Raw genomic sequence first — 26,923 nt, forward strand, 5'->3', positions numbered from 1 at the left:
AATATCCTGTATCAGGATTTCCTGAAAGTACTTCAGGTTAAAATCATTTTAATCCACCGCACATATAGCCACAAGGGTACACAGATACTACATTGATTCTATTGTGCATGTGTATTCAACTATCAACGAAAGTAGAATCTCTGTTTAAGCGTTATACCGGTATATCAATAATCAATTGCCCATCATGCTCGATCTTGCAGTCGATGGAATCTCGGGGCTGTATTTGTGAACTGGTCTGTGCAAATTGAAATGAGTGCTCGTTGTTTGATATTTGAACCTATCACCGGGTGGAATAATATGCAGTATAGTCTCTTTACCGGTTTCCTGTTCTACGTGACGCAGACTCATCTTCGTCTGGTCCAAAGGAGGAAATATTAAGTCCGGACTGTTCGTCGTTAAACGCTGATTACTCAATGAATATTGCGTCTGCGTTCGCATAAGCGGCGGACCGAATTGTTGATTTTTCGAAAATCTATCCCCACTGACCGACAGTAACGCTTTCCCGTCGTCTCCTTTCGATACATTTCTAACGACCGAGCCTCGACAGATTTGTCGCCTGTCGGAAACGTTGACCTTTTTCTTTTTGATCGGTTCAGTTCGTAAACTACCCGGCGCCTCGAGACCGTCGATCCACTGTAAATCTTCGGGCAGACGGGAATTCTCGCGGTTCATGATCGATTTTCGATCTAACACTGAAAATTGTCTATATGCTAGATTACAGTTGTAATTTTTCCTGTCGACCGCAGGGTTTGATGATTCATTCGGCTGCGGTGTCTTTTTCCTCGGTATATTTGTTTGGAAGGTTTTAGAGATGTGAAGCGGTTCGAAATAGACATTACCATTAAAGCCACGCCATGCCTGAAATAGAAGAATTAATGCATGACCGATTTCTGACCATATAATTACTCAATTGTAATGTTTGTTGTACTTCAATTTAAACAACTCGGTAATAGCTAAGACCTGAGATAATTTTTTCTCGGACAGTTACCTTTAGAGGTGGCATTGGAGCTGGTTTTTGTTGAGATATGTAGAAATATTGTGGAGTTGAGAACCCTGAACCACCTTTTACAACAGACGCTTGATCACTCGCTCGTGAAAATAAAGGCCTAGATCCTTGTCTTGAGCCAACTCCAATTCTGAAATCCAATAGTACATTATGTAATATTGTTTTTAGTTGGCTTTTTGAGTCTATTCGGGTTTGTGCAGGGTAGTTTATCATTATAATACATCTTTTTTTAACTTGGATTCAATAACCTTATGCAATAAAGACTGTTTGGCGGTATAGAGTTTCAGTTCAATAAACTACATGTATAACTATAACTATACAGTTACACAAAGAATTGTGCTTAGATGTGTCGAAATACTTTGTGCTGTTGTTGCCTATGGTTGCAATTAAGTTAATGCATTAATGACATGAAGTCTATGGTGATTTAATGATGATTTAGTTTGAACACAAATGACTTCACGATGACAACAAGGCTTCTTTTGTCGGTAAATGAAGTGTGAAGAAAAAAATCAATTGCGTCTGATTGTGTTGCACAAATTGCTAGGAGACACTGTACTGCTTTTATCCTCAGATGATCAACGTCCAAACTATGATAGATTTTACATTAATTCATGGGCTGGTTTTGATGGTTGGTTTTTGTGTATTTTCCCACACAATTAAGAATCCTTTGTGTATTAAACAATATATTTTACTGCTATATTTTCCATGATGTATTGTATAATTAATTCATAATCTTTGGCAGAGTGAATTGTAAATGAAGGTAACATTTTAACTCGTGTAATCAAGTTTTTTTGTAATGTATGAACCAGACTTTGACTGGCTTTTCACCCCAGAATGTTTAACTTTTTTATAAAAAAGAAAAGATTATGGCTGAATTTTTTTAGTAAGGTTTATATTTGCATTTAAGAAATTCCTTAGTTGAATTGATAAGAAATTCTTATGGTATTAACACACAAGTCTTCTTTGATAAAATGGTCAAAATGTTAGTTGAAAATACATCATGAAAATCATACATAATGAAATAATACATATATGAAAAAAAAAATTAATGAAAATAATACATAATGAAAATTTGTACCTTGACTCAAGTACTTGAAGGTCGCGTAATTCTGACCAATCTGTATCTGCCATACTTGCTGGTGTACAGGTTTTTCCTCGAAGACCCGAATACGAATTCACTTCACACGTCGTGCTAACTGAGATTCGATCTTCTGTGATATTATCTACCGTCATACCATCAACGTTCTCATTAGCAACCATTTGAACATGTTTCCCTGATGACAACGGCTTATTGGATGTGCCTTCACTTTTAAGAGGCCGTCCCGCTTTTAACACCGGCGGGCTTTTTGCCAATCTGCCAGATATACTCACTTGAATTACATCATTGTAGCGTTTATGTCCATAATTTTTTCCAGAATCCTCTGCATTTGTTGTATCTAAAACGGTAGCTATAGAAACTTTGTGTAGCTGTTTTTGGTCGGAATTCATAGGTTCAGAGAAGTTTTCGTATTTTTGTTCATTGTCGAGTACTAGATTTTTGTTCTTTTCCTCCTCATTATCGGTTAAATCTTCCCCTTCTCCAACGTCATCGTAAATACCGAGATCTGTCTCATCTACGATTGACGACGATTTTTGGTCTTTCTTCCCAGCAGGGGCTGCGTCTGCTTTTGAGATAATTCGCACCATTTTTCCTATGAAAAGTTTTTGTGTTCATTAGGAAATACCGTAGATACCCAAAATTAATCCGATTAATTATAAGTCATTATTAGTTTTTGGGCATATTTCCGAAACGCTATAAACAGTTCTAAAGCAAAAGCTTAGGTCTAATAACATTGTTGTACAGAGAAGGTGATCTTAATGACACATATTCTAGTCTCGAGCGATGAGACATTTTGGTAACATTTGTTTAATTAATAGAATTTCGCTTGTAGAAATCTTTGTTTTATCTTACCTTATAATGTCATGCACCTGTACAGTGAAACATTTGAATGAATGTATCGAATCCAAGGAATATTATTGTTACATACGTCGTATATTGCTGAACGATTTGTAGACAACGGTTTTCTATTCTATTTCGAACCGTAAATTATTTGACGACGACGGGTTTACATGTGAACTATTGGCACGCTTTTATTGCGCTGTAATTCCTGTTTACATAGAAGCCACAGCCAAATACGAGTTATAGAAGTTTGTTAGAGCATGCAAACAGGTCTTCCGTTTCCATTCAAGCCAGCCAGTATGAGATTATTTAATGAATAGAACTTAAATTTCAAAACTTCATCGGCGTTATCGCTGTTGTTTTATTCGATATGCAATCGTAATTCGTAGTCAGTCGAACAAATCGAAAAAAGTGACAAATGTCAATTCTAAATTATCCGAGACTTTACTGATATGAGGATTTTGATACCGGGCGCAAAGTCAACTTCAGAGTCGTTGCAAAAAGTAATAGATTTTCCACAGACTTCCACATCGCACACTACATACGAATACACATATCTTGTACTTATCCAACTATGTTGACGCCATGTATAAGGACTGTTGAATCAAAGAAATTAACAAATAAAACAAACTGTTTTGATTGTACAATACCCTTCGATCGATATACTTTATTACCTTGTATAACAATGGCAAATATCACAGTTACATGACAAACAAATGTTTACCACATTGTACCATTTTTAAACAAGGTTATTTTCACCAACCGCGACCTGCCGACCACGATATCTCGGATGTTCAGGGGAAAAAAGCCCTATTCCAACTTTGTACTGGAAATCTGTTGTTAGCTACTCTTTCAGCCAGTACAGTACTGAATATTTCCTGTACAACCTCAAAGCCACCCATAATTAAATGGCTTTTTTGATTAAAACATGAAAGTGACCGACACGTTTTACGCCACAACTATACATCATTCATACTTAAAGGTTCATTTCTTTTTTTTATCGATAAGTAAAATATATAGATGAAAATTTGATTGAAGGGTTTGATTATGCCGATTGGATATGAATGTAGATTATTCTGACATGATATGTGGCATTCCTGGGCCAAAAATCGTACACATTAATAAGCTTATTTACTCCTCTTATTGTCGTTTCAGCTTTCGAGCTCGCAGGTATAATTTTGACAGACACAACAAAAGATAAACATAAAAGATAGTGTATGATACGCAATATTGAGACCGATATAGGCTAGTACAGCATTCATAAAATATATAATCGCTAGATAATAGAAGACAGTCAAAAGAATAATCATTGACTTCCATAACCTGAAATTCTGGTTAAATAGACATGAAACAACATAAAATGAAATTTTTGATAAAGACGCACAGAAGTTTAGTCTTATTTGTGTGATGCATCGTACTCAGATATTTGTTGACTAAAGAAAAATATGTTCTCGTATACTCAATTCATTCCGATGAATTTACCGATATCGATGAGTTGGTTTTTTTTTATCACGAACCTAACACCGTAGGACCACAATTATTCAGACTACATATACATTTACAAAGTTACAAACGGGACAAATATATTTTTGATATGTTACATATATATACACGTTTTGATTGACATGATTATACTTTATCAGGATAAAATCGTCGATAAAATCATATATGCGTATTTCATTTCAACAAAGGTAAACAATTTGAGGATGCAAAACAGGCAACGATAAACCAATATTTAAAACCCAACAGGCGATGATTGTTAAGAAACAAAAAATATATACCGGTAATGATATTTGATAATGATTGTACAATTGCTGATAAAAGTTTCTTTTAAGGCTAAATTAGTTAGATCAACCGAAATGATCGTAATTTAAATCATTGCGTTCAAAAATGAACGAGAAGTTAAATCAACTTGGCTTTAAAAATACTTCAGCCCTGTTGACCTTCTTCATTTTTTCTGCTTTTGACAGCTACAAATGAAGGAGGCTTACAGGCTGAAATATTTAAAATACATTATAAACAGTTCATTTCTATAGCGGCCGGGTCTGTTATGGTGAAATTGATCACGATTTAAAAAAAAGTAATGTATAGGGTAGATTGGCAGCCGGCCGGGTCAACATTTAAGCTCAGCAGAGCGGAGAAACAAGGTATCAATTTTTTTTGGCCTTATAACTTCATTTTTTAAGAATAACTGGATCCAGCTGCTGTATGTATACTGATTCTCATTTACATTTATAGAGGAAGGTATTATACCTAGCAATCTCGGTGGGGGAATAAGTGCCAGTACCAGCAAATTCTCTACAAATACATGTATGGTCATCGGGTACTTAAGGTTCAAAAATTCAACACTGGCTTAAGTTTCATTGAATACTTCCTATCAAACTGATTGCGACATCACCTGTAATGAAAATGTAGTACAATGCACTAAGTAAGCGCAACATTTTCAAGCTACATTTTAAGCAAGCATGAAGACAATATAAGCTCACTATTCACCCCTTAATCATGCTGATTTATCCTTAACTTCACTCCACCCATCAAATGTTGGATATTACTACAATCTTGAAATGGAGCTTTTTGTACGTGACAAGTAGTTTGAAACACGGAACAGTAGTTGTCCTGTTTTCCCAAAAGCAGGTAGGTATATTTTAGAAATTGCCGAAGAAGGAATGGCGCAAAATGTCAAGGTGGACATTTCCAGCAAAGCAGCTATGAAGTGAACCAGGGCTTTGTCACTGTATATTCATGCTATCTTATATGTTATTCAATGCATTCCAATAATTCTTCTGGTTACAACCATTTAAAAGGTATACAATGATACCAATTATCTTGCTATCATGAAAATAACAAATTAAAAGGAATTTCCATCATTCATATTCACGTCATATATAGTATATCTTGAGTGGTGCTTTAAGTTGACTTGAAGATTGTGTTTGGAAAAAGCGTTCCTACATTAGTACCACAGATCCACAGCTGAAGGATTTCATATCTAAATCACATAATACCCCGAGATCAAAATGAACAAAGAGGGAATTAGAAATTCAGTAGGGAATGAATGACCTACACAGGTGCTCAATACTAGTTTTTTTTTTTAACATAGCAACGCCACCATGGTACTAATGCAAGAAAACCATAACCAACACACAAAATATAAGTCAAAAATAGTGAAACGTGCAATAAATATTCTTGCTTCATTTGTATGAAGTCCGATACACCATTGTCAAAATGTTCCAAAATTACATTCTACCCAATAATAATCACAGTTTTGGAGACGGGCAAAGCCAAAATTTTACTATTGGTGGAATTTGGGAACATTTTGTGATATGTTTCGTTAATTAAATCACATTACCGTCAGTTCTGTTTCGTTTCAAGATTACTACGATGAAAGAGAAAATCATTTCAGCACAACTTATCGCAATATCAAGTGTTTTCCATCATAAATGCATTCAATTAATAAAGATTATCAATAACTGATAAAATGAGACACGTGAACATAATAGAATAATTTCATGTTTAACTTTTGAATAAACTCTTGGTACATGGTACATAGAATGTACAGAAAACAGTTCCTAGCTCAAACTAGTGTTGGCTCTAACTTAAGATAGAATTTTCAATTTATGAATAAACAAGCTACAATATTAGAAGCCATTGCAGACAGGGCCTTGCTGAAATTAAGAATTCTAGTGAGAATCGTGGTGTAAGTTTTGTCCCCAAGTTAAGCTTGGTTTACCGCACATATCGACAGTTATCAGCACACGAATAAGGGTACCTAGCATTATGATATACTATTAAAACACGAGCATCAGCTTTCGTAATAAATAATTACCACATATTTATAAATATAACAGTCGAATATATTCAAACTTAATACACATGTTTTCAGTTTCGTAAGCGTGACTTGTCATTAAGTGGATATGTATGAATACAGTGAATGAATAAAGTTTGTCGAATCTGAATGTAGAATATGTTACGGGTAAGTACAATTCGTAATAGTACAGTAAACATGGTCTTACTCGGACATGGCCAACTCAGCACTTTTGACGAACTCTGACTTCCTAATGTAATTTCCTATTTTCAAATCAAATTTCTCAAACCAATTTTGCCGGTCGCAGTTTTTCCGAGTAAGGCGCAGTTTACTGTAGTTAGTTTGTTTGTCGTCGAAGTCGATTGAGTTATCATACAAGGGCAGAATCCGCAGGATCCTACAGCCATACCAACCTCCATGTTTGTTTATCCTCGTGCGTAGTGGCAGTTGACTTCAACACTTCGGCACTGAAACAATATTCACATCGCTAGATCATGCATGCTATTGCTGTCCCTTCAGTACAGTGCGCACAGAGTGGAATGAGTCGTACGGGTGGATGAAATGGAAACACGATAAACGCAACCTCTTGAGATGAAATTAGAAAGTGGATGAGCTGGCCTTTTTACGACTCTCTGAAGAAAAATTCAGCAGACTCGAGGACAAATCCAAGGTGAAGACATGAATCGCTGGTGGTAAAAAGGAGACGGTCGTAGTTTAGTCGGTTGAGGTATTCTTCAGAAATCAGACGGATTGGCGCAAGAACAGAATGTGATGAGGAGCTTGGAATGTGAATTCATAAACGAAGTAAAACTGGATATGTAAATAAAAGGTAAACAATAACGGATGTACAAAAATAGAATAAATATCAAGAAAGCTCTATACTGGTATGTACATATTCCTTATACTGGAATCTCGGATAAAACATTCTATAAATGCCCATAACAATTATCCGTTGATTCAAAGTTATTCTTCCGAATTCCAGATGTGGTCAGAAAATGGATGAGAATGAAGTCCTGCACGATGATTCAGTCCTACCAATAGCAGCACACCAAGGTGTATTAACATAAGTAGACAGGACATAGATTTGCAGTAGGAGTGTCATGTCAGGGATAGAGAGAGGGAAAAATAATGTTCAGATATGTCTTTGTGTATGCGTGCAGTATGTGCTACAATAGTGTGTTAAATGATGTTTAAATTTGGATTAACCTAAATAAATTGATATTTTGAGTTAAGTTTTCGGCATACTTTCAGTAGATATTCACACGAGACTGTCTTTGGAACATTGTATTCATTTATATATTTACAACCAGTCTACAATTTATACATATACATGTATATAATATAAATGTACATGTAAATAAGTAAGTTTGGGCCAGGTCAACTGAATGTAATCACTTTCAGCCAAGAACACGGCAACAGCTGCTATCGAAACAATTTTGAGCAACGCATGATTTACCGGGTAAAATCATCGACGCGTTATAAACATTTCGGAATGATCGTCATTTCGACATAATCTCAAGATTCTACCATCCTCGTTCCGGGCTCGCATTGAGAATCGCAATATTGGAAAATATATCATAATCAATGATAGATTTATAGAATATTTGCAATGACTAATGTTAAGTACATCGTATGTTACATGTATATAATATACGTACATCGTTTTATGTTTTGTTCTAAAGCGTTTCGAATATTTCATCTCAGCGATGATCGTGAAAACGGACTAGAAAGTATGCTGAAAATGCATACTACAACACTTTCCACATTGTTGATCATTATTCATTTTTTTTTTTAAACAATTGCCCAAGTATCAAGCTGCCAGTAGATGTCACCTTCACCACCGATTAAATGGAACATCGCTTACGCTTTTTGAGTAGTCGCACAATATTCCTCAATGTCCGAATCGCTCAGATGATCGAGCTCGTGGTCGCTTTCTTCCGTGCTGACTCGGTCAAATCCTTTATGTCGATCGAAGAAGTTTCCGAGATTAATTTTTTTCTTGTTATTTTTGGTATAAGTCTTGTTCATTCGGAATCGACCTGTCATAAGAAAAACCGTTGAGCAATTTATGTTTGATTGGTCAAAGGCGGATCTAGGATTCTTTGAAGGGAGTGGACCTGAAAATTGGAATGGGCACTTAATTTGAAAAGGGCAGATTTGACAATACCTCTCCAACAGAAAGTTAAGGACGAAAAGGGGCTTTTATGGCCTTAATCAGAACCCATTTGGATTTAAATTAGTTGTTTTTCAAAATTTTCTTTGCAAAAAATTTTTTTCACATTCAAATTTTGTGAAGGGGTGGGCCAGTCCATCCAATCCATCCCCCTAAATCCACCCTTGTTGGTGCGATCATTGAACAGCTATCAAACTGTTTCTCACTTTCAATGTAAGTCGAAATACAACATAATTATCGTTAAGATTGCTTCAATACTCACCGCTTTTTCTTAGTCTTACAATAACTGTTATAATGACTATTAAAACGATTGGTACAACTAGCAATGCACCGATGATTAGCGACGAATTGAATTCATCGTCGATTAGTTTCTCCGCCTCAGAATTCTTCTTATCGAGCAGAGTTTCTTCGACTAATGGCGTCTTCTCAACTTCTGCGTCCTGCAGAGGAGCTGAAGAGCCTTTCTTTTGAACGTCTAATGCAACTTTTTCTGAAAGAAGATAATGTCAATCTTCTAAGTCCAACAATTGCTCGGTGATTTCCCTTAAAATTGCTGATATCCGAATCAAGAAACATTCAGACTAACAACAGACACCACATACCAGAATCACTCGGCTGAACTTCTACTTCTTTCAGCTGGAATTTCCAAACTTTATTTGGATCGATCTCCACAACGTAAACCGACCTTTTGTCGTGGCTAACACAAACATCGTGAGGATTGTGAAATCCACCGCTCTGCAATAAACATATTTCACATTTCATTAGAGAACGAGTCCTCTTTGACATACTGTATTGTATCTAAACTCCACTTTTGAAAATTCTCAGAAAAAACGTATATCGTTACCTTATTGCCCGAATTCCACGTTTGATTCAGACGACCCAAGTCGACATCTAAAGTATATCCAGCAACTATTTGCTTTTTACCATAAATAGATGGACCATTCACAGCGTATATTGCACCACCTTATTTCAAACAGATGTAAGCATAGATCAGTTACAATTGTTTATAACATGTAGAAGGGACTTTAAACAAATTTATTCCTATGCAAGTTTCAAAGTCTACAACGCAACGAACCATCCACTGCTATGAATTGATTTCTATAATCAGTCATTAACCAGCACGATAGATAACTTACCAAATCGTTTGCTGTAAGTGACAGCGAACAAGCGACCGCCCCATTCTTTATTCGAATAAGTTCGGATGAATCTTCCGTTGTAGTCGAAGCACTGAATGCGACCGTTTTCGCGATCGGCTACGCACACCTGCCCTCTGTCTTCAAGATTTACAATACTGTGAGGAATGAGGAATGAACCATCCGGAGGATGCTCTATAAATAAAAGATTTCAAGGTGAAAACACCAGATTACTGTAAAATATCAATGGAAAATGAACTAGAGAAGAGTTTTTATAATTGGAAGTTATAAGACTTAAGCATCATTTGTTAATTCTAGGTAAAGCAGTTAAAGATAATTATTTTTCAAAGATTTTTTCAAAAATTAGAATCTTTACGAAGCAGCCAGATTTACCTGTGAGTTGCTGAATAATTGAAGTAAAGTCGTTATACTTGACCCCATAGTCAATATCTAACACCAAAGAGGTGAAATATTTTTAAGACAACATGAAGTGATAAAGAACGAAATCATTCGTGCCAGCAAAATCAGTCTCAAATTCTGAATTTCAATGAATATTTTGATTACTAAACTGATATGAGTGTGATTTTGCAACGGGAAACATCATTAGGAAACGGCATAATTAGGAAACATGGAATCAAATGACAATTATGTTAAAACGATGATATCAAACATAAATCAGTAGGGTGGTCATAGATTCACAAGAAAAACATTCAAACCTAAGCTAGCTGAAGTTAAGTGCTTTGGCGGTTTAAATTTGGTTTGAATATCCCAGTGAATCTAATCATAAGTTAGATAATGAGAATTAAAGATTAAGACAAGCAAACAAAGTTGAAAATTGATACATTAGTGAAATTGAATAATGAATCCATGAACACGCTACACAGTATCTAGGATAAAAAACTATACAGTTCTTTTTTCAGAAACCAATTGCATGTTAGAAATTAAATGGATACCGATGAATTATTCATTCTTATCCGACAAAAAATTACATGCAAAAAACAATCAGTCAATTTGTATATTCGAGATGAGAAGATTTGATTCATGGTTGACACAAATAGCGTGGTACATGCAGTTGTAGAATGAATACACAGAGATACAAAGATAACAAAGAAAACAGAATAGTAAAACATATCTATACCCGCTGTGAATTGAAGTGAAGAATTTCCCCAAGACTTCATAAAACGCCCATTTTTATCAAACTTCATAATTCGAGAGTTGCAATACCTATATAATCACAGAAAAAAAAGTAACATTTCCATGTTAATCATTACCATATTGGTGCTTTCCATAAAACAGAATGTCATAGAATGGTGCAAACTAGAGTCTTATTACCAGTACTAATGCATCAATAAGCATGATTATTTCCAATAAACCATAGTCATGCTTGTTGATATAATTGTTCAACAGATTTTTCAAAAACATTCTTTCGACATGCAGTAAGGCAAACATATACGTACCCATCGGAGACAAAAAATGTACCATCTGACTGCACTGCCACATCAGTGGGCTTACAAAAATGATCAATACCTTCACCAGGTTTAAAAGCTTTGCCCAGTACTAGGGTTGGTTCTTCTTTTCCTTTTGGTATCTTAAAAACCTATAATTGAATAAGACTCGGGTGGTAGATCAAATCAAGCATAAAACATACGATTAAATTGGTCAATAATGTTTTTTCCAACTTAGAAAATCAATAGAATCGAGTCAGTTCCACAGTTGTAAGTCGGATTAAACTCTTGAATGAAAATCAGTTCATTTTCAATGCTTTACTCGGGAACTGTGAAACCAGGTCCTGATTTCAATTTACGAAAAGAGGTACCTACTTGATGAAGGGCAACGTCTGTCAACCAGAGATTATCTTCATTATCGATATGTAATCCATGAGGCATGTAGAATCTGTTTTAAAAAAATTGAACCTCCACGAATAGCACCAAGAAATTATGGATAGACTTCTTCAGAAGCATTCATCAACTTTCACATAGAAAATTACCTGTTCTTTCCGAATTCTTTTACAAAATTACCATTTTTATCCATAACAATAATGGTATTCATTTTCACAGGCTCTTTTTCCATGAATTCATTGTTCTGATTGAATGACCTGAAAATGACCACGAACATGTTACTGATAGTTTTGTAGAAACAACTCTCGCAATAAATACAATACTAGTAGAAAGAAATATTACATTGCATTCCAAACACGTGTTCCTCTGTGGAATATGTAGACATTTTCATGAGAGTCGCAAGCTACACCGGCTACTTGACCTAGTTTCTTGTCATCGGGTAATTTCGGCCAATCAGCAACAAACTCTAAGGCTATAAATAGAAGCAATCAAATTTTCAAAATCTTTCAAATTAAGCAGTCCATCAACCGAAAAATGGTTAATCCATAAATCTGTATTTCCAACTGACCATCCAATTTTATCATTCAACGTAGTTCTATTTGGCGTGTACGTGACCCCAGAGAAGCATCGAAGCATTTAAAATCAAAGCAATCAAATGAATAACAGGGACAATCTGTTGTGTGCAAAGATTCTCATTCTGCGAGGGATAAGCTAAAATTTTTTCAGGGTACAAATCAATCGTCAAAACTCAATCGTTATTTGTTGCTGGACGAATGAAGTCATGCACGCAGAATTCAGAATACAGTTGTGCACAACAATTCACAGCGATGGGGTACCGGCACACCAGCTATCGCGTCAGAGGGCGCCACTAAGATATCAGATGTATTCAAGTGTTAACTAAACAAGATATATCTTCAGGAAAGTTCCTTAGGAACTCCTGGTTTTAAGTTCAGATAGAAATGGTCTCAAATATTGTGTCAGTTGCGAAAATTTATCATACTTTACTTTTACTCAAACTAAATTAGTTCATTTTCAAACAACTCTAATCTAAATTTTTGTTTTGGCCGTCCAATCCAAAAATAAGCCCGATCAAGCATCCAGATGGAATCAGATTAAACTTCAGAGTTCACATGTGGCATGACTTTCATCTGTTACACGTAGAATTTTAGAAATCATTGGTTAATTGAGTAGAAGAAGGAATCCAGCCGACCCGGTGGAATTCCACTTGCTGCAGTTACATTTGCCGGTACCCGATTCATAGATGAACAACACGAAACGTGACAGAAAAATGCAGACAACAAATGTTAACAACAAACTCGACTCACGAGTTACTGGTGCAGACATTGCTGGTCCTCTAGGCAGTAATACATTATCCCGTTGTTGAATTGGCAGCCGTCCCTTTTTAGGCTGAATGCGTGAACTCTTGCGTAAGCTTTGTGAATTGCCACCACCACCACCACCACCACCACTACCACCACCAAACCTAACACCTTCTTTCGATACACGATTCGATGCCGATGAACGCGTCCACTGACCGTCGCTGTCGTCCGAATTCGCGTCGTTATAATTAGCATCGCCGCGACCGTTATAATTCAACATACTCGTATCGAACACGTTCTTCGTACTCGACGGGTAATACGACGGACGACGACTGCGACTTCGCTGATTCGATACGTAATAATAGTCGTCGTTATTGTTCGCGTAGTCGCGGTTACCGTACGGATAGTCGTTGACGGCGTCGTCGTACGTCGAATCGTAATTGGCGCGATTCGTCGAATCGGCGTAACGAGTATTACCTAATGAACTGGTGTCGCGCGCCGGTATGCCGTGTTTAGAATCGTACTCACCGCTTGTAAGCTTCATGTGTTTAACCGGTTGAGTCTCGGGAACGACTGGTTTTCGTTCGGCTTTTTCGACGTCTTCAAGCGTAGTATCGACATCGTCGGGAAAGTGCGCCGTGTATCCTCTGTAGTTGTTACTGTCGCACTGCCAGAACGTCGATGCCGAGTTCGTATTCTTCGTGTAATACATCATATAAAAGTTGCACATCTCGTCGTTATGCGTAGCTCTGTAATAGATGAAATAAACCCCTGTAATTCGTCCGACCAACCAACTATATCTGTACTTGATTTACGATTTTTATAATCAAACTTCCATGCGGTTTGCAGAAGTCTGCTGGGTTTGTAAGGGTTGCCATATAAGCATCAAAATAATTCAAATCAAATCATTCAAACAGGGAAAATCCCTATTTTAAGATCTCGAAAAATGGTCGAAATCCCAGACAAAATTGACTTGCCTATTAAAACAAACAAACATAATATGACAGATAAATATTATCTTCCGCCTTACGAATTTACACTATTTTCAATCTTACCCGATATGTGTCACTCTATTTCTCCCCATAGAATTATAATCACATCTCGCAGCCTGAATAAAAAAAAAACATCATACGGAATAGTAAGTTTCCGGTTAAATGAGCTAAATTTGTGGTGTGAGTGTGTGTTGAATAATTACTCACCAATATATCACCTTGTTTGACCGTAATGTCTTTTTTTACGGGATAAAACGCCTGGAATACAAAGTATAATAACGTATATATGACGATATGATGAATGATGTGACGAACATCTACGGTTAATTTGATAAACACAGTACAGATACGAATGGAAATCATTTATTGAGATTACCTGAGCCCTCTGGGGATCGCCTTTCCCTATTTCTGTCCAATTTTTAGTCGACACACTATACGCATAACCAGTTATTACCTTTCCTGTAAAACGCATAAATTCTCGATGACATAATGTTTTTTTTTTTATTTATCAAATTTCCCACCGGTCATCGTAATCATCGGAAAGGCCACGTTTCTACAATTCGAAGCCGGTAATCATTTCGAAAGATACCTAATGAATGAGCATGAGTTCTGTATCCGAATGGATGGATTTCTTTGTTGTCGTGATATTGACAGCTTACATCGACGGGATACACTGTAAAAACGAACAAAATATATACCGGTAATACAGACATGTTTCTCATTTCATCATTTTCTTAATTGAATATTCGCTTTGATACTAACTTTCTGTATTTGCAGGAATATAAGCAGTTGTTGCAAGCAATAGCGCGATACCAGCTATATTTGGTTGGCGTTCCTTCGTCATGATAACATCGATACCAGTCCTATCCGGCCCTTCGCCTTCTGTTCATAGAAAACCTCAAGTATTCATTTCAAACGATCGCAGAATTCATAACCTGTAATATATATATATATGACCTACGTACCGGTGAAAGCTCTTGCATAATGTACTTGCAATACGAGATATCGAATTCCATTTTTCCCTCCTCCGACTCTAAACCCAACACCTGCAAACGAGAGCGAATGAAGTAAGTGTAGGTATCATTTGAAAATATATGATAGTATTTTAACTGGATAATACATTGGACTCATAATAATTGACATATTCATCTTCCACCTGGGAGATATGAACATTGCATTAAGGAATATATTTATATACTCGGAGGCTAGTGCTACAAATGAATTCTATTGAGCAAATATAAAGCAGTGTAAGATTGTGTCGATGTGTCTCGCGAGGATAATAAGATTCGTCTGCCAAAACGGTAATTGTTTTCCGCGCAGATTTTATCATGCGCTTGTCGCAGCTCGAGAATGAAGTCAACACAAATCCCTTCGTAATGACGTTTCGCAAAGTTGAATGACAAACGCTCGATCGAGCCTACGATACTTATCCGTACGCCTCGAAAATCAAGATAGTCGTCACTTCTAAAACGGCTCGACATTGTAAATATAAATGAATTTTGATAGCTTGAACGATACATAGTCGATCGACAGCTATCTAATAACCTCAAATCATAATATAGTGAATGAATTAGTTGGCTCAGTAATACAGCTGTTGAGCACGGATTGAATCACTAGGATGTAAAGAGCGCCTCACAAACTGTTCGACAAAAATCTATAGTGAATAACACCCTTTAAAATGCGCATTCACCAGATCGATAACCATAGAACTGATCAAAAGGGAGATAAACATTGATTAGCCTAACAGATGTTGCTGACGCTGGTGCAAATAAAATTTCTATATCATTGGATATCCGAACGAGAGACCCGAAAATAGAATAAAAACGGTCGAAAAGTTTTGTAACAAGTGAACTTAATATTGAAATTGATTACGAACACCGGATCGAATGCAGACGTACCTTTCTTCAAATTTAAAGGCGGAGCATCTCTTGCCCAGGCGTACAAGACTTCAGCTCTGTTATAGGGACATATATTTCCGCAACCGCTGAAAACGAGTTAATGATATTCGATTTACTAATAGAAAACATCTGTTCGACGACGACGTTTTCTAATTTATCATAACATACCTTGACGTATGCGGTTGTGAACTGCAGCCGAACAGTAAAACGTGATGCGCCGTGCTCATATTCGCCTTCGGTTCAAATCCAACTGATCGTTTGTTGATAGAACAAATTTACGATTTTTAATTGTGAAATAGAAATACGAATGTAATAGATTACGCAGATATTTGAGCTTACTGATATATCTTTCATCCGATTCACCGAGCATCAGAGACTTTGACGTACATTTGTAAGTTTCCTGCGAAAGAGAAAATCGCACCGGTTTTATAACAATATAGGGTTAAATAATATAATCCACGACTGATAGATATACTCATCAAAACAATTCAAGAGAATAAGTCGAGCAGGAACCTACAGGACTACAGACTTGAAATTTGAGGAGTATTTGAAGGGCTCTGAAGGCATGATCATTGAAATTCGAGGGGCGTTTATAAGATCAACTATAAGCTTCCAAGATAATTATGAATGAAAGCCTAGCCCGATGCATTTTAGCCCACGGTAACTAACTATATTTTTCTAAATAACTATCGAATAAAACACTCATCTACCGTGTAAACAGTAAATGAATGTAGACATCCAACTATTGAATTCAATATGATAGGATTCTATCGTGGGATTTCTTCATTTCTTCATTGCGGCCTCCAATTTTTTAGTCGGTCACTTGCGAGACCGGGTTGCGGTTGGATTGGTATATTGATTCAGTATCTAATCTCATTTATTGCCAGCTTTCACAGCCAACGACTTCTTTAATCCGCGAATATTGATTAGACGTCTAACCCTAAAGAAATGGCGTGCGCACAGTGTCTACATCCATCTCCCCTCACAGCGTATAGCGCGTATATGTATAGAAGGGATGGTTGTCACGACACGAGGATTTCTAGTGTTATCCCATTATTCCTTATTACTTCTTATCATGACAACTCGTATATCAAAAGCTGGATTACTACGATATGATTCTTTGTTCAAGGCGGCCTTTGATGTCGCAAAAGCGATAACTGAACTTCGAAATACATTTCTTTTATGTCGCCATCAATCGTGCGCTAGTCAGAAAATTGAATTACTGTAACCATCGAATATGAGATATGGAACCCTTGAGTAGTAAAACCCTTAAATACACTTAAAACCGTACTAAGAGCGAAAAAGCCATAAAAGGCGACTGGCAAATAATGAATAACATATACTCGGTAAAATAGGCACATAATCACCAGTTAATCCCATTGTAATACATCATATGGAAAAGTTATTATACACAATTTAAGCAGATTAACCAGTTAAAATGCAATCGAGCACATTAAGTATTAGCATAGTATTACTGTTAGTTACCAATCGACACGATTAAAAATTCAACGCCAAAGCCATGTGAACGCAATAAGCTTCATAACACAGTCATCGCTATTCTTCGTAAGCTTGGTATGTCCTTATTTGGATTAGAAACCGGCCTACCTCAGTCGGCACAATACCAGGCATTCTTATGGAGAGCCTCTGTTTCAGGGTCGATGTATCCGTCAGCGAGTTCGGTTTCGCGGGGACAGCATCGCTTCTCGAAGCGGAGGACAGCACAATCAGAATAACGCAAACACAGCTGCCGAACATCATCATCACTGATTTCTTTTCACGACTGAAAAAAAAAACCAAAATGTTTTCGGTAATAGAGGGAAAACCCGAATGAATAAACGACCACGTCATTTAGTGTTAGGTAAATAAATATCTATGAGAAGCTACCGGGGCCTACAGCACTAGGTAGGAAACAGGATATCAAACTAAAAACCTTTACTCAAGCACTCTGTTTATCCACTTAACATTTTTCATATTATACAACGACAATATCGAGATACGATAAAACACACCAATATATTTGTGGTTCTAAAATACCTGTTCTTCAGTAAAGCATTACAAGAACAGAAATTACTGTACAGTCAAACCCCTCATAATTCTGAGATCGGTTTAATCTGAATTCAATCTTATCTGGATAACATTAACGGCCCATTTATAGACTACATTAATGCATGTAGAATATGAAATTCAATCAGGATTTTTAATAAACCAGATGAATTTCATCAGCCCCAATTTATCGGAATTAAACATGTCTACTGTGTATCAGCTGATATGAGCTGAAAAGTATGAACAAAATATATTCATATTTCCACAAAATTTTAGTGAAGACACCATGATTTCCACGATGCTCAGTAATTTCTTGTAATATATCGATAGCTGATATGGAAAAAATGATCAGAAAATCACGCCCTAATGATTCAATCCGGAATTGAATTCACTAAATTATAAAAACAGAGCTACATCTCTGATGCAATGGGAAGAATGCAGCAGTTAGATCAGGGAAAAGGAGACTGAAATTATAAAATATGGTATGGAATAATGTAAAATCAAGCATACCTATGTTCTGCCATCACGTTGAGAATATGCTCAACAGCCAGCTGTTTTACTTAGAACCATTCCGTCCATTTATCATTGATCTCTCTCTCTCTCTCTCTCTCTACCTGCCTAGAAAGAAAAAAGGCTCAAATACAACAATGGTGAACGTAACATATGGCATACGAAAATTAACACTTTATTAACAGCATCAGTATAGTGAGGGAAAAATAGAGGATTATACATTCACAACAATGGACAAGGAAATGAATGAACCTTTTGTGATGCATGTGTCAATTACTATGTTATCAATTATCACCTAATGCCTATCAACAGACTAAATACAATGAAATTGTAGGCACTGTCAGAAATTGTGAATAATGGCAAGCGCATTACTGTGATTTACCAGAGTTTTTGAGATGTTAGGTCATGCGCTCATAGCAAACATGGAATTTCAACGAAAAAGAGTTGACCAGCTACTAAGTAATTTCTCAAGTCAATCGATCAGAAAATCAGGATCAAAAATTCTATTTCTATAGAAATAATGTTACGAATCCTGGGTGAAATGTATTACTATCTAATCAGGGATTCGCTTAGCATTAAATGAACGTACACCTTAATTAATTCAGTGACTCTGCGCTTAAAAACATCTCAAAGAAAAAATATCCGCTGAAGTCCACGCGCAGATGATTAAGGTTTTAGAGGCATTGAAAATGTTACACCTATCATATTGCCACCTATTCAGTTTTAATCGTCCTTTTAATTCACTGCCAATTATCGATTAGAGTAGCATGGACACATAGAACATGATAATTACCCCATCATATGTTTGACATTTCGTGAGCTCGAGAATTATGTCCATACGATAATGGAAATCTTTGACTCCCACATCGAAAACTGGCGCATATTCAATAGATCGAATAAAAACACTTACGTAGCACGAATAATACGAAACCGATCGAGATTTTAAGCGTGTCAAATTTGATAATAATTTCCTATGTAACGTCGACACGAGGCGACCATTCCTGGCTCGCTTCAAATCAATCAATACCATCCAACGATGATGTCATACGCACAGCTAAGCTATAACAACTACGCGCGATGCAAATATAACGCCAAACTCTATGTGACAGTGTAGTAGGTTAGCTGGTACTGTTGCCTGCTGCTGATGATGGAGATAACCCATCACATTACTAGGCAACAGTAGGGAAGGCAGGTTGGCCACTGCGGATATTATTGCATAGTAAAGGCCTAAAGAGAGGCATAATAGATATAACCAATTAGACAACCAATTAAAGGACCATCATATTTAATACCTGTATCATAGTCTACGGAGTGAAATTATTATTATTAGCCATGGTATCTGTACTAAAATTCACGAGCTATCACAATTTTTTTCTTAATATTCTAAAAGTGTTTTTGCTATCTTTTTAGTATTTTTCCTGGGGCAAGATCAATGAACATTTAAATTTGTTCGTCCCATTTCAAGTCTTGTCTGTTCTAGAAATTGTAAATTTGCACTCATCTTGCTAGAATTAAAACCAAAAAAATACTAAAACCCCACACATAGAACCCCATATCAGAAAAAGGGTTTTTTATTCCACGGAAAATAAAAACGTGTGTCTTTATATAAAATCTTATCATTTTTACATTAGGCCTTATCAAATTTCATGCATTCATGTTGTGCAATCATGTTTTGATTCAGCAGTTTTAATAAGACGGGAATTAAAACCGTTTCGGAGGTAGTTTCATTAAGAAGGTGAGCTGAATATCATCACGACACAATTACTACAGAGAATATTTGGTTAAGAAGCCGAAAGTTGTCTCCATGTACGATTTGACGTTTTGGTCAGCATTGTGGCTTTACAATCATTGTCATTTATCAAATGTGACAAGTTCCTATGGTTTGCTTCGTTTTTAAATCAGTTTATAAAGAATATTGAAGCCAGACCAAATTCCACAGAGTCAGAGTGAACAGAAAACTAGTGTCTAGTACGACTACGTGACGCATCTCCTCGACTCGGCTCGACTCGACTCGACTTCTTCCCAGGTCGGCGTTTCGTAAGTCTCCTTTTGCTCTGCTCCGCTCAATACTATTGTTGGATGGAGCCTCTTTTGTTTGGTTTGTTTTAAGGAGAAATGGAGAGAGGAGGAATACATGCGCCGTCAAACTAATTAATCTCTGTAACCTAAATAAACTTACTTATTTACATATAAATCCGATCCAATTTTCAGTACATTGGCATTTGACGTCGTTTAGACAATGTGGCGCCATCTATAGGAAAAAGTAAACTATAGGAGTGCTCCGATGTTTTTATCGTTCTCAAATACTACTAAACCATCCACTATTCATCGCTTCCGAAATAATTTAGTTATAGTGAAGCTGAACAATTTTGTTAAATTATTTTACAAGTAATACACTGGGCAATTTGTATCCAGCATTTCGATTTTGAATTCACATTTTTTCAAGCAGCACAAGTAAGAAGAATTTTCAGAGAAAAAAATTTTAATTAATGCTTCTTTAAATGCTTATAACCTGCTGCTGAAATACTATCCTGAATCCAACACCACAGCCATCAGACAGAGACAGATAATAATTTAATTTTTAGATACATTACGCCCTGCCTACTGCCCACCTCTGCTCTGTCTGGTTTTCTTATAGTTTTCATTTTAAAACTTACATATCTCTATTTTTTGAATTTTCATTGACAGATGTTTGGTAACGACTGCTAACAGGAGAGCTGGAGAGGTGGTCAATTGAAAATAATCATGCCTAAGAAATTCCCCACTGAAAATTCGAAAGCAGCAGCTGCACGTGAGAGGAAACAAGCCAAGAAATCCGAGGAGGCCGATCGACAAAAAAAAGCCGAAGATGACGCGTACTGGGCAGATAACGACAAACACGTAACGCGAAAACAAAACCGAAAAGATGAAAAAGATAAAAAGAAGCAGGAACAACTACAGAAAAAACAAGAATTGAAAAAGTTACACGACGAAGAAATGGAATCCGTTAAGGGCAAAAGTGCACCAGCAGCGACAACGAAAGTGACTAGAGCTCAGGTGGAAGAGTTCCGACGAAAAGAGGCCGAGGCCGCTATGAAGAAGAAACAACAAGCGGAACGGATTGTAAGCGTTGATGATATGCCTCTCGAAGAGAACGTGAATAGATTAACGATTGACGGTAGTGAAGCTCGTAATGTCGATGAAGCTATCACCGTTCTGGGAGATAAGGACCAATCGGGAATTGACCGTCATCCGGAGAAGAGAATGAAAGCCGCCTACACCGCGTTCGAAGAAGAAAATCTGCCGATATTGAAGCAACAGAATCCAAACATGCGATTGTCGCAGTTGAAGCAAATGCTTAAAAAAGATTGGATGAAATCGCCACAAAATCCGATGAATCAGCGTTTGCAGGCTCAGCATTGAAGCTGTATTTGTTTTCCTATTTTTATGTGTAAGAACTGTTTTCTTGTGATCTTTAGATTGTGAAACCTTTTTAAATTGACGGTTGTTATATACTAAAACCCTTAAGCTACATTCCAAAACGATATTTAGAACGGTCTCAATTTGGCCGATTCCAATTTGGAATGGAGCAAGCTTTCACACTTAGCGAAAAGTCTGGTTCACTTTTAATTAGTCTATTCCATTTTAGAAATTGTCAATGCGTTTGAGACCATTCAAATTTGGACCTAAAAGACCGATTTGTTATCTCAAATGTTAGATATATTTTTTTGATACGCGTTTGTTTCTTCTTTTTACATATGTTCAGTAGACTCCTCTCAAGTCAGAACTAATCAACTCGGATATTTGTTGAAAACTTTTTTGTTATGACAGTTTTTATGAAATACATAACATCCAACTAACTCTTGATGTCGGACACATTTTCGGGATCCCAAAAGATCCCACTTCAGCGGAGTCTACTGTTTATTGTTTTATAAAAGTTTTTGTTATTGAGTTATGGAATCGAATTTTGATTTCTCTTTTCAGGATCGCGTTCGCTACTGGTTGCGTTCTTTGCTGGTATGGATGTCCAGAAATCTTCTTGACCCGAATCTGATTATGGAGACGCATTATTTATGAGTGTTCTTGATTTCTAAGCAGAAACTTATTTTGTGTATAATCAAATTTGGTCGAAAAATGATTTAGTTTATAGAAAAAAGTGCATTAATCTTTTTTCATAATGTAATTTCCCCTTGTGCTAAGTTCGATGTTTGTGAATGTAAAACGTGAATATAATAAAAAATACTTTAATAAATAAACCGCATCTTTCAATTTGCGCGCGTCTGATGAACGAGAATAATTGGGATTCGAACCGACTACCCGAAAATGCTGGCTCGAGGATTTCGAGGCGGGTTATTCGGTGTTGTCGACAAACGCGTGTCGTGAATATCGCTGAGAAGACAGTTTACACATTTATGGGTTTAGCAACAAAATTTACTACAAGCGCAAGCAATAAATCAAACAATTATCGAGATTATTGTGATAGTGATCCTTAAGTCAAATAGTAATAAAGCAATCAATAGACAATTAATTTGAATACCTAAAATAACTGTTTTGACGATCATGCATTTTGTTTTTCAATGTGACGATTAAAGCCCAACGCACACGGCAAAAAATTTGTTTCTTCATAGTGTAGCGTCCTCTTAACGTTTTCACTGGAATGACGATCGCATCGAAACTTTGTGGGCTTCAATAAACCTTCAATTTCTTGAACTTTTAGTCTCCATATAGCAGCGCCTAAACAGTGTTCCCAGTCTTTGTTGGATAAGTCTCCAGTGATAATGATTGTCGGCGTGCTTTAAAAAAACTTTATTTTCATCAAAGAAATTCTAGCATGTAAGTTTAGTGATAATGTCAATAATAGTGAAATCATTCTACGAACCGCTACACAAAAATGTGTGAGCGATGATATTTCACGCTACGAAGACACATTTGAAAAATTAGAGTACAGTTCCGTCATTTCGTTTTGCAAAATGTGTCAGAAAAATAGATAAACATGGATTCTAATATGTTTTAGATCCCCTGATTTGAAATAAAAGCGTGTAAAGGCATAAACACACAATTAATTTCTACGATCCATGAACATAACCGCCAGAAAATATGAGTTCGTTCACAGATGGTTGATTGCAACTATTGAATTTGACAATGAAATTATTTCTTCAGTACTTATAGTTCTTATACTATATACAAGGGTTAATTACAATGCCCACTAGAATGTGAAACATATATATTTATACATAATGAATTGACTTATAGCAGTACGTACTAACCAGACGAAACTTGACCAGTTGAAGGTATGTATGAAGCATCTACTCAGCCAAAAATTCAGAATAAAATCAATTTGAAAAGATTTTTTTGTAAAAATGATTAATTCAATAAGCTGAGATAACTGAGATACACTTTTAAACGTGCAGATATTTCCATGTTATTCCACTTTTAATATCATTATATTTTGTAATCGAAAAGGTCACAATATCGACTGGCATGTTATGTTTTGACGGGTAAATTTCATGCTTAAGTTTTGACGGATAAAATATGAATCTTTTACTGATAGAATATAAAAGTTTGGCAGGTAAATTTGATATTGTATTTTTACAGTATATCTATGCCGTAACGCTACTAATTGATAATTTTGTCAGGTACATGATTTCTTGCACTTTTCATTCGTTTTATTTGCGAAAATGTCATTTCTATGGCCAGGCCTGCGCATACAACATCATTAAATAAAGTTGTGTCCGACATTTAAACACGACTTAAGTATAGTCTCAAGAAGCTTCGAGGATGTTAGTGGTTTATTCATTGAAAACGTTACTTTTTAGAATGAGTAAAACGGTACAGATGAGGAATGATAGATTGGATCGCGTCGTTACCTGGACGACAGACGATGTGTCGGACTGGCTCACAGAAAATGATCTCTCACAATACATCGAACTCTTGTGCGCCAAACACAAACTCGACGGAAAATCTTTGCTGACACTGACCGAATCAGACCTGCGTCAGCCACCACTAAATCTTGAAATTGTCGGCGATATAAAAAGACTTATGATCGGTATTTGGAAGTTGCAGAAGCTGAACAGCGAATCGTGTTACCTGTTAATGCCCGATGACAGCTCGTCTGCCAGTGACCGGTCAATGAACGAAGATGAAATCACAAATGATCGACCGGGCATAAAATCGAAAAACCTTGATCCCGAATTATGGAAAACCGCATTGAGTTTTTTATACGCATTTTCGGTGTCTCTTTTGAATGCGTTAATTGTTGTGATAGTTCACAACCGCATACCGGATAGGAACAAGTATCCTCCATTACCTGACATTCTACTAGATAACATACCATACGTTCCCTGGGCATTTAAGACTGCTGAGATTTTCGCGTTCACCCTATCATTAATGTGGTTCTCTATACTGTTTTTCCATAAACACAGGTTTGTAGATATTACCCAATAAATAGATTTATAGGCATATATGTATTAGTCGTGACCATCAATCGCCTTCTGACGAATTAGTAAAGCATTTATCTATTAAGCTGGGCGTAGGTCGGCCTTTCGACTGTCTGCGATTTGATGCGTTCGCGACTCGATTCTCCGACCGCTAACAGCAAAGGCCCGTCGACCTACGCCACCCTTGCGACAGACACAGCGATGCCAGTCCTAACAGATTTTTTTTTCGCGTAGATTCAGTCTAGTTGTAGTCAACGGTCTCCCTGGTAAATGACTTCTTTATTTTTCAGGTTTATTCTAATTCGTCGCATGTTTACATTGAGCGGTACAATGTATCTACTGCGATGCGTAACGATGTTGATAACTTCACTATCCGTACCAGCAGAGCATATACAGTGCGAAATTCGAGTAGGTTATCCTTAATTTATAATTAATTATATTTTGAGAACTCACTCTTAGGAAAAACAAGCCTAAAATTTGTGAGAAGAAAAGAGTCACGATCTTAATAGTCTACGTATATACTGGAAACAAGCGCATCATGTTCTTTTCACTTTATACATTTCAGTCGTATAATTCGTTCATGGATCAACTGAAGAAAGCATTTTTTATACTGAAAGGATTCGGTATGAGTATACACGGAGTTAAAAATTGTGGAGATTATATGTTTAGTGGACATACCGTTATATTGACACTTCTGAACTTCTTCATCGCAGAATGTAAGCACAATTGCAAACGCATTTGGTTCACATTATAATCATAAAATTTTCATTTATTTGGAATTAATTTCATTCAATTTCATGAGCGATATACTGAAGGAAATAACAATCGAAACCTCAAAATTTCAATGTGGTTTCGAATGGAAAGGCCTGTGTGACGGTGGTGCAAACGGGTTGCCTAATTTCAGTGAAATCATTTTCAATTTGAAACAGAAATGTGTACATAGATATACAAGGTTGTTATGGCTTGGACAGAAATGACCAGTTGAGATCCACAGCGAAATATACCAAAGACTGAGCAGCAGAGCACAGACATTCGTATGCTTTATTCAGCAGATTGAGAATTGAATTTGTGTTACAGTATTTCATATATAATATACATGACGTTACAGTAGATTAAACATTTTGGTTGATGGAACACACCAGTATACCAATTGATAGTTAGAGGGGTGTGACAAGGTATTGATAAATTTTTACTTATTAATTTGTTATATATTCATGAAATTAATTTTCAGACTGTCCGTCAGGTTCGATTCTAATACCTATGCTGTCATGGTCACTGAATCTCCTTGGAATGTTCTTCGTACTTGCCGCGCATGAACATTATTCGATCGACTTGTTTATAGCATTCTACATCGCCTCCCGTCTGTTTCTGTACTATCACACGTTTGCCAATAACCGATCGCTGATGCTACACGATCGCTCGCGCGCTAAATTCTGGTTCCCGTTGTTTTCGTATTTCGAATCAAAATGCGACGGTATCGTGCCGAATGAGTACGAGTGGCCATTGCCGTGGCCGAAATCTTTTAAACGACTTTTCTCCAACAAATACGTCCGGAACAAAGATCATAGGTCTCTTTTGCTTGTTCGCATGGATTGAAAGTTGTAAAGGAGGTGCGAGGTCTGGGCCATAGATCTCTGTGTTACCGGCTAAACGACGTCGTGTGACACAAGGCTAAACCAGCGGAAGCTATTGGACAGGCAAGGACGTTTATTCATCTTGAAATATCAGAGCCCTATGTTAAGGGTGGCCCTAGATAGGCTCATAGATCATAGGAACTCCCTACGTGATGTACGTTACACATATATATGATTTGTTTTTAGAATATTTCATCTACAAATCATACCGTAGATATCT

General features: G+C 36.6%; 4 protein-coding genes across 8 annotated transcripts; 2 read left to right on the plus strand and 2 right to left on the minus strand.

Moving 5' to 3' along the window:
- Window positions 1-171: 171 nt before the first annotated feature.
- Window positions 172-3,325, minus strand: LOC141906194 (uncharacterized). Its single transcript, XM_074795433.1, has 4 exons — window positions 2,958-3,325; window positions 2,085-2,697; window positions 989-1,136; window positions 172-858 (listed from the first exon to the last, which is right to left on the minus strand). The coding sequence occupies exons 2-4, from the start codon at window positions 2,690-2,692 to the stop codon at window positions 172-174; spliced, it is 1,443 nt and encodes a 480-aa protein (XP_074651534.1). The 5' UTR covers window positions 2,693-2,697; window positions 2,958-3,325.
- Window positions 3,326-3,393: 68 nt separating this feature from the next.
- On the minus strand, window positions 3,394-20,877 carry LOC141906193 (peptidyl-glycine alpha-amidating monooxygenase B-like). 5 transcript variants are annotated; one of them, XM_074795429.1, is made up of 26 exons: window positions 20,833-20,877; window positions 18,654-18,761; window positions 17,706-17,880; window positions 16,440-16,500; window positions 16,269-16,350; window positions 16,101-16,186; window positions 15,168-15,248; window positions 14,965-15,084; window positions 14,792-14,875; window positions 14,579-14,661; window positions 14,410-14,460; window positions 14,266-14,318; window positions 13,739-13,959; window positions 12,234-12,363; window positions 12,041-12,148; window positions 11,874-11,946; window positions 11,511-11,650; window positions 11,192-11,277; window positions 10,447-10,503; window positions 10,057-10,248; window positions 9,765-9,883; window positions 9,523-9,655; window positions 9,183-9,410; window positions 8,612-8,786; window positions 6,292-6,318; window positions 3,394-5,343 (listed from the first exon to the last, which is right to left on the minus strand). In XM_074795429.1, the coding sequence occupies exons 2-25, from the start codon at window positions 18,665-18,667 to the stop codon at window positions 6,294-6,296; spliced, it is 2,577 nt and encodes an 858-aa protein (XP_074651530.1). In that variant the 5' UTR covers window positions 18,668-18,761; window positions 20,833-20,877; the 3' UTR covers window positions 3,394-5,343; window positions 6,292-6,293. The 5 variants fall into 5 exon arrangements, with proteins under 5 accessions (XP_074651530.1, XP_074651531.1, XP_074651529.1 ...); XM_074795430.1 differs by lacking the exon at window positions 20,833-20,877 and adding an exon at window positions 19,564-19,713 and having other exon boundaries at window positions 16,275-16,350; XM_074795428.1 differs by lacking the exon at window positions 20,833-20,877 and adding an exon at window positions 19,564-19,712.
- A 129-nt stretch (window positions 20,878-21,006) lies between these two features.
- On the plus strand, window positions 21,007-22,853 carry LOC141905705 (coiled-coil domain-containing protein 124-B-like). The gene is made up of 3 exons (XM_074794681.1): window positions 21,007-21,107; window positions 21,342-22,083; window positions 22,617-22,853. Exon 2 carries the CDS (start codon window positions 21,399-21,401, stop codon window positions 22,053-22,055), a length of 657 nt encoding a protein of 218 aa, XP_074650782.1. The 5' UTR covers window positions 21,007-21,107; window positions 21,342-21,398; the 3' UTR covers window positions 22,056-22,083; window positions 22,617-22,853.
- Window positions 22,854-24,449: 1,596 nt separating this feature from the next.
- Window positions 24,450-26,665, plus strand: LOC141906320 (sphingomyelin synthase-related protein 1-like). Its single transcript, XM_074795566.1, has 4 exons — window positions 24,450-25,054; window positions 25,360-25,477; window positions 25,635-25,785; window positions 26,301-26,665. Exons 1-4 carry the CDS (start codon window positions 24,450-24,452, stop codon window positions 26,663-26,665), a joined length of 1,239 nt encoding a protein of 412 aa, XP_074651667.1.
- The last annotated feature ends 258 nt before the right edge of the window (window positions 26,666-26,923 follow it).

The sequence above is a fragment of the Tubulanus polymorphus genome, chromosome 5 (genome assembly GCF_964204645.1).
Source record: "Tubulanus polymorphus chromosome 5, tnTubPoly1.2, whole genome shotgun sequence".
Taxonomy (NCBI): Eukaryota; Metazoa; Nemertea; class Palaeonemertea; order Tubulaniformes; family Tubulanidae; genus Tubulanus; species Tubulanus polymorphus.